The 15,928-nt window shown below is 44.9% G+C and overlaps 1 protein-coding gene across 17 annotated transcripts in view; it reads right to left on the reverse strand.

Annotated features, from left to right (window-relative positions):
• Positions 1 to 15,928, reverse strand: part of AKAP13 (A-kinase anchoring protein 13) — a 233,000-nt gene that overhangs the window by 104,196 nt on the left and 112,876 nt on the right. For all 17 annotated transcript variants that reach the window (XM_088656962.1, XM_088656966.1, XM_088656961.1 and 14 more), the window contains one exon: positions 8,402 to 8,478. In XM_088656962.1, coding sequence (XP_088513088.1) covers positions 8,402 to 8,478 — 77 coding nt within the window. The remainder of the gene's footprint in view (positions 1 to 8,401; positions 8,479 to 15,928) is intronic.

The raw sequence follows: 15,928 nt of genomic DNA on the forward strand, positions 1-15,928 counted from the left end.
TTGCTGAAAAGCTCACCTGTTCTTGCAGGTTCTCTCTTGCAAAGTGTATCTCCCTTTCTTTCAATAAGCTGCAGGGGTGGCGAGACCAAAGAAAATTACCTTCAAGGCTGCATGCAGACTTTTAACGTCTTGCCCTCAGTTCTGCCAAAAACCTGTACACAGGCCTGATGTTTGGGAGACTCAGTTGCGGCACCAAGGAAATTGACACTGCCATGAATGAAGCAGATCCACCCCCACAGTGAGTGTTTGTGTTCAAAACAAGTACCTGGATATGTGGATGGTAACTATACAAAAAGGACCAGAATTTTACATTAGATCTTCAGTAGCCGGCATGGTGTGTAGTGACTAGGACCTGGTGAACCAGGGTTCAAGTCCCCACTCGGCCTCTCAGTCTGGACACTGCAATAGGCTTCTGACATCCTCTGTGCCCCACTAAGTACTGGGGGCACTGGCCAGAGAACAGGCCTTCTCTGCAATAGCCTGCCCTCAGAATACTCTCCCCTCGCACACCAAGTGCCTACTTCACTATCATTTCGGCATCAGGTGAAAGTGGTGTTTTTTTTATTCTGGGCAGCTTTAACGGCATTGTTACAGCTATGTAATCCAGGCATTAGCACGGGTGGTTTCTTTAACAATTGTTATTACGCAGCTATTTCGTATTGTTTCAAAGTTTTTCTGGCGCTTTATCGACTTCTACATGCAACAGAGACAAAGGGGGTCTCTCTACACAAGAAGCTGCCTTATACCAAGTCAGACCACTGGTGCATCTAGTTCAGTATTGCCCTACCCTGACTGGCAGCAGCTGCCCAGGGTTCCAGGCATGGGATACTCCAAGCCCTACCTGGAGATGCTGGAGAGATAGAACCCAGGTCTTTCTGCAGGAAAAGCAGGTGGTCTACCACTGAGCTTTGGTTCTTTCCCTAAAACAAGTCTAATAAATCAAAATCAAATCACTTCCCTCAAACTGAAATTTCCAGACAGTCCTCATGCACAAAGAGCATGTTGCAGGATTTTAATCAAAGCAATGAATGGTTGCTCTCATACTCAATGCATTTTGTTTGAAGGGGTGGGGTGGGGGGGTCGTAGACCTCAGCGACGCATTTCAGATACAGTCCAGTGTACGCTTTGCTTCTCCATTTGTAACTCTCTATAAACATGCCTAAGGAGCCAGGACTTCAAAGCTCCTTGCTGGAGTAATCCAAAAACAAATAGTTTATCCTGAGATCTGCTGGGCTCAGAGGCAGCGTTTGCAGTGAACATGACCTTTGCACGGTTCAGTCATGAAGCAAATTGAGCTGGGTATTTACCAGCGGTGAGATTTGCTTCATTCAGAAATTAACTATGCTCAGAAAACGGACAGGGGTTTCTAAAAGGGCAAAGCTATCAGCTGTTCCAGTGCCCTATGGCAGACCCCAGTCAGAAAGAGGATGCTGGTGGGTGTGAGAGAGGCAATGACTCTACTAGCTATGTCATGCTTCCTGGAACAAACAAATCTAGCAGACACAGACCAGTCGGTAAAGCGCCTGAGCTTCTCTCATCAGGAACCACAAAGTGGAACAACACTAGATGTAATCATTTAGAGCACTGGGTTGCTGCGCCCCACATTTGCCCCAGGGTCAACCCGATACTGATCCCATAAGAACACAAGGAAAAGACCTCCTGGACCAAACCAAAGGCCCATCTAGTCCAGTATTCTGTTTTCGCAGTGGCTAAAGCGAGGCCTAATGGAAGCCAAGCACCAGCAGGAAACTCACATCCAATGCATTTATAAGATGAAAGGTTCTTTCTGGGGTAAAATGTCACAGCACCCTTCATTCTTAACATGTGCATCTCCCTGACCAGCTCCAAGGAGAATGAAGGACAGGGATGCAGGACAGATCGACAGAAACATCCTCCTCGTCATCATCAATAAGTTTATTGTACTAGCCAAAGGCCATGACTATTTCAGAACAGTTTGCTGAACTACAAACTACTGTATATTAAAAGCGTACGCCAAAAATATAAAACAAACCTCAGTAACAAGAAGAAAGAGAAGTCAGAAAAACCACTGGCTAGCTCAAACGTAGCTCAGCTTCCAGTTAGACCTCTGTTTCTCCGTAACAGCTTTTAGCAGTGTTCTCTCTCACTCTCTAATCATTTTTGCAGACAGTGCATAAAGCACCACGTTATGTGTCATAAAACTATTAGCATCACTCAAAACGGAACCTGTAGATGGGGCAAATTAACAAATAATGGATGATGTCTTCCACCTGTAGTTGGTCACAAATGGTTGGTTAAGATGCTGTCTAACCCTAAACTAAAAAAATTAATAAATGGTGGAATCGACTCCATCAGATCCATGAGCACCATATTAAGTCCACAAAAGATGCTAACATTTGTTAAGTGTTTTATACCCAACCAAGTTCTACACAGAGCAGAGCCACTGAAATTAATGGACCCAAAATTAGCCATGGCCATTAAAATGGCTCAGAGTATGGCTTAGAGTTGGATATGGTTTAAATGTTTTTAACAGTTTTTAATGTTTCAATTTTTAAAAATAAAAATAAAATCATTTTACATTATATTTATAGTCACAGCTCTTTGGAGATGATGGGTAGGATATAAATTCAATAGATAAATGAATAAATAAATATATCCCTTAATCCACGATGGAGTGGTCTGTGCGCTTTACGCTACCCAATGAGAGGTTTTTTGTTTGGTTTGGTTTGGTTTTTTGTTTTGTTTTGTTTTTTTGGTGACCCAGCTTTCATCAGTGGCAGCATTTTTGACCATGACCTTTTACCTTGCACGGTTGCTTCTTGAGCTTCCCCAACTTAAGTCTTTATGGTCTTGGGTTTGATGATCAGAAGGTAGGCAGTTCAAAACCCTGTGATAGGGTGAGCTCCTGTTGCTCTGTCTCAGCTCCTGCCAACCTAGCAGTTCGGAAGCATGCCAGTGCAAGTAGATACAGTGGTACCTCGGTTTACGAACTTAATCCGTTCCGGAAGTCCGTTCTTAAACCGAAACCGTTCTTAAACTGAGGCACGCTTTCCCTAATGAGGCCTCCTGCTGCTGGTGCGCTTCCACCATTCAAATTCCATTCTTAGACTGAAGTAAAGTTCGCAAACCAGGACACTACTTCCAGTATTGCGGAGTTCGTAAACCGAATCGTTCGTAAACAGGACTGTTCTTAAACCGAGATACCAGTGTAAATAGGTAACACTGTGGCAGGAAGGTAAACAGTGTTTCCATGCACTCTGGTTTCCGTCATGGTGTTCCGTTGCACCAGAAGCAGTTTAGCCAAAGGGTGGAAGGGAGAGAAAGTTCCAGCGAAAGAGGAGTGGCAGATAAAACTATTTCAGTACATAGAACTTGGAAAGATGACAGAAATAATCAGAAATCAGCCAAATCAAAAGTTTTAAAAAAGAGTGGGAGTGTTATAGATTGTACTTTAAAAAAAACATTGTTCCCAAGTAAAATCTTTTATGTGTTTCGATTAATTTTCGCAAAATATGTCGCAAAAGACAGATAATGTCACAAGTTAGATAATGTATTACGTATAATACTGGTGAACTATAAGGTGATAAAGGATGCAGTTAAAAAAGGAAGGAAGGACCCACAGTGAGGTGGACGGAAGTCACATCCAAACATTAGAAGGTTAATTATTTGTGATTTATTGTATCGGAGGCATATGATGTTGAATCTTAGTGTCATGTTCTGGCGTTTCTCGTGTTTTGTTGTTGGGTTTTTTGCGTCCCCCTCCCCTTTTTATTTTTATTTTATTTTTAACAATGAATGGAATAGTTGTAACACTTAATAAAATCAGTAAAGAGCATTTACCCCCCAAAAAGAGAGAGAATGGGTTTAGTCATGCTGGCCACATGATCCGGAAAGCTGTCTGCAGACAAACGCTGGCTCCCTCGGCCTGAAAGCAAGATGAGTGCCACAACCCCATAGACACCTTTGACTGGACTTAACTGTCCAGGGGTCCTTTACCTATTATTTCCCTTAGATGAACTGAAGATCTGACTCAGCCCTTTCTTCAGATCCATGAGGACTAGAATCTTACTTTATTTTTAGGACAAGGGCCACAGTTCAGTGGTAAAGTATCTGCTTTGCATACAGAGGCTCCCAAGTTCAATTCTCTACATCTCCAGGTAGAGCCTGGAACCCTGGAAAGTCACTGCTCATCTAGGTAGATAATGCTAAGCTAGATGGATCAATGGTCTAACTCGATATAAAGCAGTTTATTATGTTAACACCTGCACACAGAAATTAATGGGAGGTATACACTGGTGACTACTCATTTGGGATTTATTGCGAACCTGAATGTTTCAAAGGGTTACACAGAGTTCTGAAGATTTTAAGTGGCGTTAATACAGTGCTGTTGGCTTTTGTTAAAAATAAAATAAAAATATTCCATCAAACTTAGCAACAGGAAACTGTGGTCACCAATCCAGCCGCAAACTTTCCATTTGCCTTGGCACTCCCAATCCTATACCAGAGCAGCTAGATTCTGGAGATGGGGAAGAGAGGGAGGCAGGCAGGCAGACAAACAGAGAAAGAGAAGCAGGAAATGATTGGCGCAAGCTCGTTTCCCCCCTGCGGGGGAACAAAAGAGAAGAGCAAAATAGAAGCTCCAACTTGTATCTCATAATGGTGACACTTGTTTCAAAAGGGTTGCTGCTTTATCACTTTTCAATTGCAGCAAAGAGAGAGAGAAGAGGGCATTTTGATGCCAACTTGTAAGAGGCACCAAGCGTCCTCTAATAAGAGGCAGGTTTGCTCACAAGACGGAACATAAAACAAAATACAGGGTGTATTCCTGTGCTCTCCTTGACAGGTGGCCTTTCTGCGCAAAGCAAACGCCCAAGGATTAGTCACAGAAATTATCTATAATAAGATGTGTAGAGCAAGTCAGCAGCAGCAGCACCTTTTAACTTTCTGGTGGCCAAACTCACTTATTATTTATTTAAAATGTTTTAACCTTGCTCTCCAGATGGGGGGAAAAAGAAAAGAAAAGCAGCAGCTCCCGGTCAGTAATGAAACTATCCTTTCCCTCAGGCTTGCAATATAAAAGACACAACACAAAAGGAAAAGGGAAGGGGAGGGAGGAGAAAAACATAAGTGCAGGGATGGGCACATCCCCTTTCACCCTGGCGGCGCCCCCCGTGCCACCCACTCCAACTCCACTGGCGCAGAAATCTTGCACACTCCGTAAAATCCCAGGAGATCTCACTAGGAACTGGCACCAGCTTCTGTGATGGTGGGGGGCAGAAGGGCACCCATGGGGGCACTGGCTTGGGGGCTCCTGTCACCCATTGGGGCAGCTTCATCCCACCTCATGGGTGGGATATGCTTGCGTAAGTACAGACCCTAGTTCTTTGTTTTAAAAGCTCCTGTTAGTTATTCTTTCCTGCAAAGGAGAACAGCAAGTTTTTTCTTCTCTGCCTGATGGATAGGGCCAGTTTGAGCTCCCCTTGCCATGATGTTTTTCCTGGGAGGCAGAGGAAGCAGGTCAGAGTGTGCTGCCCTTCATCTGGAAGTTGGTAGTTGAATGTTCTTCTGGGCAAGAGAAGCTTTCCTTCTCTAGCTGACAGATAGGACCAGGCTGCTCCCTCTCCTGCCACAGCAGTTATTTCAACAAAGTATATACATCCCATTGGGGTGAAAGGAAGCTGATTAGCTTGATGACCAACCTAAAGCAAGTGCCCATGAGATCAAGCTACGAGTCTGCAAGCCCCTGGTTCGAATTTCACCACAGCCACAAAGTCAACGGGCAGCCTGAATCTCAGCTCCTGTCTCTGGGTTGCATCCAATACTATGCCTACTCAGAGTAGACCACTGAGGTAAATAGACACACAACAATTTTAAGTTCAATAGTTTCAACAGGTCTACACAGTTGGAAGAGCACGAGACTCTTGATCTCAGGGTTGTGGGTTTGAGCCCCACATTGGGCAAACGATTCTGCACTGCAGGGGGTTGGACTAGATGACCCCCGTAGCCTTCCAACTCTATGATTCTATGCTTTCCTTTCCTTTCCTTCCCTTACCCCACAATGTTCATCATGGAGATATTAATAACCTAACTTGCACAGGATTAGAGCAATATAATATATGCAGAAGGCTTTGAATACTCTGAAATGCTATACAGCAGGGATGTCCAACTTACAAGAGACTGCGATCTACTCCCACTATAAATAAAAACAACCGGCAGTGATCTGCCCATTGGATTGACTAAATTTGTTGAGCTTTTGTTAGGGAACCAAAGTTGTTGAGCTCTTTTAAGGCAGTCAAAATTGTTGAGATTTTTTTTGGGGGGGGGAATATCGCGATCAACTGCGATCTACCAAGGACCTCCCGCGATCAACCAGTAGATCGCAATCGGCCTGTTGGACATCCCTGCTATATTGGACTCTGACTCTAACCACAGTTTAGTGTGAATATGCAGGTCTCCAGAGAGAAGACTGCAGCTGCTTTGATCTTCCCTCTGGTCCCCCCTGGTACCAGATTGCTATAAGCCACGGTGAGGCCTAGCATGTCATCCAAACACAGGCTGTGCGGCTTCTCTTGCTCCAGAGCTGTAACCATGGTCCACAGTTCATGGTAGGTCTGCAGACAGGGCAACCAGGTAAGCAAAAGCTGTTGTAGGCACACACTCTGTGGAGCACTTGCAGAGCAGCCCAACATTCCCAAACTGTGCACATATGAATAGAGTATGAGACTTACCGGTAGAACTCACCCCAGAACGCTCTGCAACATGTACAGAGATCCGTGGTGGATTAGTCAATCTGAAAACCACCACTGCACAAGAACAGCTTCAAAAGTAGGCTTAAACATCACAAGAAAGCAAATCTTTACACAGTTGCAGCAATTGTTTGCTGGCATCGACAGCAATACGCCAGATGCTGTATACCAAACTAAGATGACAAAACCGGAGTCTATCACTACAGCAGAACCACACACAAGACAACGGCGACAGCTGGTAAATTTTGCAAGCTGTTTTTCTAAAGCAAGTAACCATACAGAATGAGATCTTATGCTTTGTTGGGAGTGCGATTCCTCCAAGGGATGCCAAGTTATCCCAGGTTGCTCACACCACGTCTTCAGATAAAAGCACCCGGGGATAAAGAGTCCAAAGAATTTACTGAAACAGAACAGCCCTCCTCATCACTTTGCAAGCATCCAATGTAGTTTAAGGAGGGTGGGGTGGGAATTCAGCATAAAGTGAGTAGCCTCCTTATGCAGGCAACACATGTCACATACATGCAACTCACTAGTCCCAGGTAGTCCCAACTCAAGCTGACACTAAACAGTGTCCAATCAATGCTTAGAAAGGAAACCCCATTTATTTAACACATTCCAAGGAGTCTGATACCTAAGGTGGAGCTACAAGTCTACGTAACCTTAACAAACTACAGTTCCCAATATTTGAGGTGGAGGGGGGCGAGAATGTGCTTTACATGTGTGGTGTGCAAGAAGAGACTCGGCTCACTTTAATGCAAGAGGGTAGGTTGTAAATAAGCTCTTTTTTGCTGAGCGAATTGCTGAATAGATAATAAAAGTGCATCCTCTGAATCGAGTGATATATGGAAGGAAAAGGGGGCAGATTCAGCTGCCAGTTGCTGGTCACTGACATACACAAGACAACTCAGTGGAGGAGGACGACCAGAAACCAAGGAAGCATATTCAGAAAAGACCAGAACAGTCATCCCTTGACTGTCAGTCTAGCTCTCTAAGCTACTCGGGACCAGGGCAGTTTCCTTCATCTAGCATATGTCAATGAATCACTCCAAGGCAAGCAGGCATGCAATGACAACTCCATTCTTGGAGCAGGACAGGAAAGATCAACCCGCAAACTGATTGGGCATAATCCGCAGGAAATTTTCCAGAGAGGGAGAGAGAAGGCTAATATAGCACCAAAAAATGAGAATTAGTGCCTGTACATTTTGCTTCGTATCTCAGGCATAGCTGCCAAGTTATCCCTTTTTTACAGGGATTTTCCCTTATGCTGAATAGGCTTCCTCGCGAGAAAAGGGAAAACTTGGCAGCTATGATCTCAGGTTCTAAAAATGCTAGAAACTTATTATTTTCTCCTTTTCTAAGAAAGCAGAGAATCTAGGAATTATTGTGCACAGAGAAAGCTTGTGTTCACCCAATACAGCAGGCGGGTGGGGAGAGACAGCTCACAGCAGCAAACCAACTGTCCCAAACTATATTCCTTCCACCATGAGACCAAAAGATCTCCCAGAAACAAAACATCAACTTCAGAAACAATGGTGGTTTCTACAAAAGGGAGAGAAGAAAAACTTGAGGTCGGCTTCCTCATAACAAGGGGAAAGGAGAGGGGGAAAATGGCCATTCACGACACAGAGATTTACTTTCAGACATGATTGAAACAGGGGATATACACAAGAACTCACCATTCCTTCGGACGCCGAGCTCTCAGCGAGATCCCTCAAGAAATCCACCTCTTCTTCGGTCTTCATCTGCACAGCCTCTGCAGTGACAGAAGGAGAACCGTCATGGGGCTTTTTGACAAACTTCCCTTCTCGCACCACCAGTACTGCTGATACAACTTTGCTCACCCAAATGCATTCTCAGTAACTCAGCAAGCTCTTCCCACCAACTCCCCCCACCCCACCCCATCTGCTTTCCACACAGCTGGTTTGTTTTATGTCATTTCTTAAAAACAGCTTGATTTTTCAGTAACTCGAAAAGGACAGCACAGAGTGTTGAGAAGCTTCAGGACAAAGATAATAGCGGGATGTGAATTTGGAGAGCAGGCAACAAACAGCACACTTGCTTTACATGCCGAATATCCCAGGTTCAATCACTGCCGTCTCCCGTTTCAAAGGATGGGGTGGAATCTGATGAGAAAGACCTCTCCCAAACAGGGTAGGGAACACAAGGCTAACTGGGCCAATGGTCTGACTCGGAATAAGGCAGTTTTATGCGCTCGTGCGACAACAGCTTACAAGGATGCACCCAGGGGTGTTTTTGTACATTTGATGAGAACTTTTTCCGGCTGCTACTATGCCCCACATTGTACTGGCCTGCTGGGCTAGCAACTTTGCAGAGCTGGCTTAGCAACAAGTGATGGGCTGTTGGGACCATCCTCTAATACTGGGGTTGGGTGCCTTCTTCAGGCTGCATTCCCTCCCAGACAAACTTCCACTTGTCACACATCAGTGGTGGGCAGGGTCAGGATCCTCCCATCCAGACAAGCAAGAAACCCTTTCAGAATTGAAGGACACATTTCAGCCAGGCAGAAACACTTTGGATTTGATGCAGGGCCAGCGAGGGCTGTGACCTGGGGAGAGTTCCAAGGGCCAGACAGACAGGGCTGGAGGGCCACAATTTGGCACCCCGGGACCCAAAGTGCCTCACCCCTGCTTTAATAGACTTTCAAGAAGGAACACACAGACAGAAACTGTTCCTTCAGGTTTTCTAAACAGTGACAAATTGAAGAGATCGAATGCGAGGAAAAGAAATCAAAATTTGGCCTGACCTAGCAATGTCAAAATTTTAATGCTGGATTCAAATTATTTAACACACACATCTAGCAATCTGGGGGGTCATCTTATAAGCCTGCATAAAGGTACCCTACCACTACGACTAGGAGTTTTATCAGGCAGCAGCATCCCCCCCAACCCCGGCATAATTTGTGAGGAGGCACTTCTGGTAATCACAGCTCAACATTTTGACAACTTGGCAACAGTTGTAGAAAGATCCAGAGAAACGATGTTGCATTGTTGTTGTTTGGTTGCGAAGCCCCTCTCCTCTCACACAGCAAAAGGAACTGCCAGAAGAGGATTTCATGTTTGTTTTTGTGGCGTAGCAGTTAGTTCTCCACAGACTCAAAAGAAGTGCAACTTACAGCTTGGCAAGCAAGAACAAATTCAGCTCCAGCTCAGAACAAGCATTCCAGGGATCCTTGGCCAACAAAATTTATATATATTTAGGGGGGGGGCACCTTGGTTTATGAACTTAATCCGTTCCAGAAGTCTGTTCTTAAACCAAAGCGTTCTTAAACCAAGGCGTGCTTTCCCATAGCAGCGGGAGACTCAATTTACAAATGGAACACACTCAACAGGAAGCGGAATATGTTCTGCTTCCAAGGCAAAGTTCACAAAACAAAACACCTATTTCTGAGTTTGCAGCGTTCTTAATCCAAGTTGTTCATAAACTAAGCTGTTCTTAAACCAAGGTACCACTGTATCTTTCAGCAAATTTTGCAACAGAACCTTGGAGATAGAAACAGGGAAAGAAAACCCACCACTTCATCTCTCCAAAGAGAGTTGGAAAATGTTAGAGAAAGGGATCAGGGGCTCAAGGGCAACCTTTGGCCCCTACAGATGTTGTTGCACTCCAGCTCCCAACAGCCCTCAGTCACCATGGCCAATAGTCAGGAATGATTGGCGCTGTGGTATAGCAAACATCTGGAGGGTGCTGGGCTCGCACTACCCATGCCACGGGAGGAAAGTCAAAAGTGCACAGGTCTCTTTAGTTTGGAGGAGGGAGAAAGGATGGGGCACTCATGAGAGAGAATTTATTATAATCAGTCTGTTCCTCCCCACTCCCCACCCCAATATAATACAGGGTGGGAGAGAAGCATGGGGGTTACCCAAAAAGAATCACCCAGCAGGAAGTGCTCAACTGACAGAAGGAACTAGTTATTTACCTGATATACATAATCAACTTATGTAACCCCCAGCTGCAAGATGTGCTGAGACCTCCAGCTGAAATGGCTTTCAAAGGGGTTAGAGGCCTATCCTTCCACAAGTGGTGGCACCCCAGCTATGGAACTCCCTCCCCACTGTGATCTGATTGCCCTTACATTGCATGCAGTCAGATGGCAACCTCTTTGTTCCAACAGGCCTTTGCAGCACAGGCTGCTTTCTCATGCCAGTTTATTCAGTTTTCACAAGTCTTCCTTAACTGTTAATGCTCTGCATTGCATTTGAGCTCTCACATGACGTACAGTATAAGCTACTTCTGGAACTACAGTGGAAGATAGTTCAAAATCAGTGCTCATTTCCATGTTATTTGCTTCCAGGAAAAAAAATTCATTTGCAAATATGGAAATGAATGCTAAAGACGCACTATGTTCCACTACAGTTCCATGTTATTCCAATTCAGTTCTGGAAGAGGTTTTTACATTGTGTGAAAGCTCAAATATAATGTGGAAATTAATAGTCAGAGAAGCATTGTGAAAATGGAATAAACTGCCCGTGAATTGAACTGCCCATTGTAAAACACAGATTACCACTCAAGGATTCAAGGAGACTTACACAGATTAAAACAACACAGATAAAATATAGAAAGCGGGGGAAATAAAAGATAATAAAATATAACAGTTAAAAAGTGGTTAAACAATATTAAACAATTAAAACTATTTAAAATGATCTATTAAAATACAGATAGTAAAAGCACATCACTATTTAAAAGTGCTGTTAGCCACTTTCCACACAAAAGTGACCCAAAGTGGCTTACAAACACATAAGCATTTATATTTGCATGAGTCAATGTCAAAAAAATTAATGCTAGATTCAAATTACATAACATAAACATCTAGAACCCTGGGAAGTTACTTTCCATGCCTGCACCTCTACTAACTATTTGCATATGTTTAATTTACAGAACTGCAGAGTTGGAAGGGTCATCTAATCCAGGCATATCCAAAGTCCATTTCGGGGGCCTAATCCGGCCCGCCGGCTGCTTTAATCCGGCCCCTGTGGCAGTTTATGTCCTGGGGTAAAATCCTTTAAAAAAAGCTCAATAACATCAATCCTAAAAAAGGTTAACAACTTTGGTCGGTCCTTCACTTCATCAAATCTGGCCCTCTTTGAAAAAGTTCATTGATCTAATCACCACTGATCTAATCCAACTAAATTAATATACAAATACAAATTTGTACTCGTGTAATAATTTAGTCTGTTGCAATTCACATTGTGCTTACGTTCCATTTTTAACATTGTACTATTTTCTTGTTAGCTACCTGGGCTCTCTTGAAAGGCTGGGCAGCATCAGTAATAGCAACATCACCATCATTCATGGTTAGAAACAGGACAAGAACAGAAGAACACGAGAAGAGCCTGCTGGATCGGGGGGGGGGGGCATCTAGCACAGCAGTCTGCTTTCCCAATGGATGACCAAATGGCTGTGAGAAATCTGCAAAGCTGGACCCGAGTGCGAGAGCACTCTCCCCTCCTCAGGTTTCCGGCAACTGATGTTCAGAAGCATTAATGCCTCCAGCCGTGGAGGCAGAGCAAAGTCAACTAGGCAGCCTTTTAGTCTGATCTAGCAAGGTACGGTAATTATTATTATTATTATGCAGCTGGACTCGGCAGAAAAGGGAAGGAGAGCACCTTCCGCCTCTGCGGCCAATAACGCAGCAGGAGAAAAGGGCTGTAACCTCACCATCTCTTCCCTCTCAGAACAGCAACAACAAGCCGGGAGGGAGGAACCAGCAGGTGCTTCAGGGACCGGCAAGGAGGGACTGCCAGGGGAATAGGAGGCAGAGGAGACACGAAAGGCGGAAGGGGTAAAATGAAGGCTATGGCTGCTGTCTTTCCAGGGTGTCAATGCTTTCTCCAAGGAGCCTGCTCGCCAGACACTGGAGGCAGAGGGGCACAGTATGAGCAATGGGAATAAATAAATCTGGGACACGCTCTAAAGCTGTAGAGATGAGACAGGCACAAGCAGGTTTTCAGAAACACGGAAAAACTGGGTTGCATCCAATGTTAGTCACACTCAGGAGCAAATGGACATGGCAAGGCCCCATCTGCTCTACACATTTAAAGCAGCATCATTTGTGGTTAGGACTTTTATTAAAAGGTAAAGGGACCCCTGACCATTAGGTCCAGTCGTGACTGACTCTGGGGTTGCGGCGCTCATCTCGCGTTATTGGCCGAGGGAGCCAGTGTACAGCTTCCAGGTCATGTGGCCAGCATGACAAAGCTGCTTCTGGTGAACCGTTTACCTTCCCACTGTAGCGGTACCTATTTATCTACTTGCACTTTGACGTGCTTTCGAACTGCTAGGTTGGCAGGAGCTGGGACCAAGCAACGGGAGCTCACCCCGTCACAGGGATTCGAACTGCCGACCTTCTGATCAGCAAGCCCTAGGCTCAGTGGTTTAACCCACAGCGCCACCTGGGTCCCTAGGACTTTTATTACCTGGGTTCAAATACTCAATTAGGCCACAAAATTAAGGTCCGCTTCACATTAAGGCCCTTCTGTGCGTTCAAAGCCACATCATACCACTTTTAAGGGTGTTGTGAACCCTATTCCCCTGACAAAGCTACAATCCTCAGAGTGGTTTAATAGACAATCCCTTTTCCCAGGGAGCTCTGGGAACTGGAGTTCTGTGAGGAGAATAAGGTATTCTAACAATTCTCCACTCCCTTGACAAACTACAGCTCCCAGAATTCTATGGGGAAAGCCCTTGCTGTTTAAATCAGTAAGATACAGCTGTAATATATAGAGCAGATGGGGCCTAACCTGGGTCTATTAATTGCAATGGGTCATCCCACAGTGATTAAACTACACGCCACCCTCAGCTGTGTCACAGACAAGGTGGCATGCCTTTGTTACTTATGTAAATAAATTATCTAGGCATCATACAAATAAGCGTGTGTAAAATAAAAGCCATAAAATCATACTCCAAGAAAACCACAGCAAGCTTAAGAGAGGCAGGCCAGCATAAAACCCCACACCCAAAACAGCACTATAACCTAGATTCAGCACAGAACTAAAATCAATCACCAAATGCATACATTGAAACCACCAACCAGACTACAGATCTTTAAAATCCTGGGGGAAACATACATGCTAAGCTGGTGCCAAAGAGACCGCAACATGAGTGCCAGGGAGGCTTTCCCAAGCAAAGCATTCCATAACCGGGAGGCCACCACAAAAAAGGCCCTGTGTTTCGTGGCCATTAAAAAGGCACACTCTTGAAAAGCATGCATTGGTGAGTACTCAGGGGCAGGCTTCATCTCAAAATCCTTGCCCCATCATCCCATTGTGACCTGTTAGACAAATCAAGGTAAACAAGGCAGGTCTCAACTTTGAAAACGACTCTGCAGATTCTGCCAGTCATCCCTGAACGAGCCACTTGGGCAAAGATGCTCAAACAAACAACCACCCTCTGCTTTGTCAATTTCCCCCTTGCCCTATTGCCTGGAAACTGCACCTACTTTGCATAGGCAAATAGGTCCAAGGCTTTTCACCGACACTCTGCAAAACAGCCTTGCCCTGAGCTGGTGCCCTCTATCTGCTTTGGGGAGTTGTGGTCCAAAACATCTGAAGGGCATCAGGTTGAGGGAATGCTGCACTACCAAAAAGCAAAGCAAAAAACAACAACAGCTACTTAGCAGACCCAGCTCTGTTATCGGCAATCACCCTCCTACCTTTTGGCTGGGAAAATGGCGGCTGCTGGTGTTGACAGGAGAGGAACGCTTGCCTCTGCTGTGCTCTGGCATGGTAGGAAAAACAACAGCTTAATCCTGTTTCTGTTTGTTCTCTTCAGCTGCCCAAGAGCCAACGCCAAACTGCACTTAACAAACGGTGCCTGGGCAAAAACAGCATCTCTCCCCACCCACCCCTTCCAGTCCCAGCATCAAGTTTACAGCAGGTGCAGAGCAGGAAGTACTTCTAATTATAGGCTTCCATTCTCAGCCGCTGGCTTGCACCTTCCTACACTCTCTGGCCAACGACACTCCCCAACAAAGCTGTTTTGGATGCACCGATACCTTTCTCTCTGTTTAAGCTTCCTGCAAAGCCCACCACAGGCAGATAAACCCCCTCGCTTTCCTGAGCCCTCCAGACCTTTCGAGACCCACAGCAACACTATTATTACCCACTTGCCAGCCCACCTGGTAAGCTGTCCTTAATTATATCTAGAAGCCATCACTGGGCGTGGCGCTTTTCTTTTCAGCTGAAGTTGCAAATACGGCGGCGTGGCTTCCACCCATCACCTTTTCCTATTATTCCCTGTGCCCATCAAAAGTTTCCGAGAGGGAAAGGTGGAGAAAGAAATTTTAGGAAGCAGCCGCTGACGTCCGGAAGGAGGAGGAGGAGCTCTCATAAAGCCAGCACTCCAGTGTCTCCCTTGCAACCACTCCCATGCTATTGAAACATCAAACTAAAAATACAGCGCAAAATTAAAATGAAATGGGAGCTTGTTAAATGCTGATTCACGCCAAGCAGAGGTGGCAGCTAGATTTTCCACTTTCACATCTAGTTCTTTTTTTTCTTTTTAAAGGTCACCACCTGTACACATGGCCCTAAGACATTTCAGCAGCCAGAAACTACTCTGATCTTTTACGCTCTTTGCCAATCAGATTATTATTATTTTTGAAAGGGGGCGGTTTAAGCTTTTATTTCATGCACATGCAAAAACACCAGCACTTTGATTTACAGTTCTACTTTGTATTAAGTCTACTGGCACTAATTTGTTGCGGATCAACCTTTGCTTGAGATGGGATGGGGCTGCTTGCCACACCTGTGATTCCTCAGGCAAAACAGCATAATAGCACCAGACACCATACACATACGCACACACAAAAAGGGAGGGAGGGACGGGAGGAATCAGCTGTTTACATTTTAACAGCTGTCTGAGCAGGTGGGGCTCAAAAAGCCTGTATTAAAACTATCATTAAGCGTTGCTAAAGATTCCGCCTCTAGGATTTCAGCTCAGATTGGAAAAAGTCCCCCTCTTTCTCACTTTTTCAACCTTTTTCGTTTTTATTTTTTTTAAAGAATCTAAAAAGTGTTCAATGAACTCTTGTTGCAGAAGAGGCAAAATGCTTTAATAAAGGCGCCCGACCGGTTTGTCCTGCTGCCGTCAAGTCCTCTCCTGTCAAAGTTTGCTCATCAGCCAAAATCCATCAGCCCTTTGTTTTGTCAAGTCGGAAATAAAGGCTTGAATCCCAGATCCAGCTC

Source organism: Zootoca vivipara, chromosome 13 (assembly GCF_965207765.1).
Source record: "Zootoca vivipara chromosome 13, rZooViv2.hap1.1, whole genome shotgun sequence".
NCBI classification, from domain to species: Eukaryota; Metazoa; Chordata; class Lepidosauria; order Squamata; family Lacertidae; genus Zootoca; species Zootoca vivipara.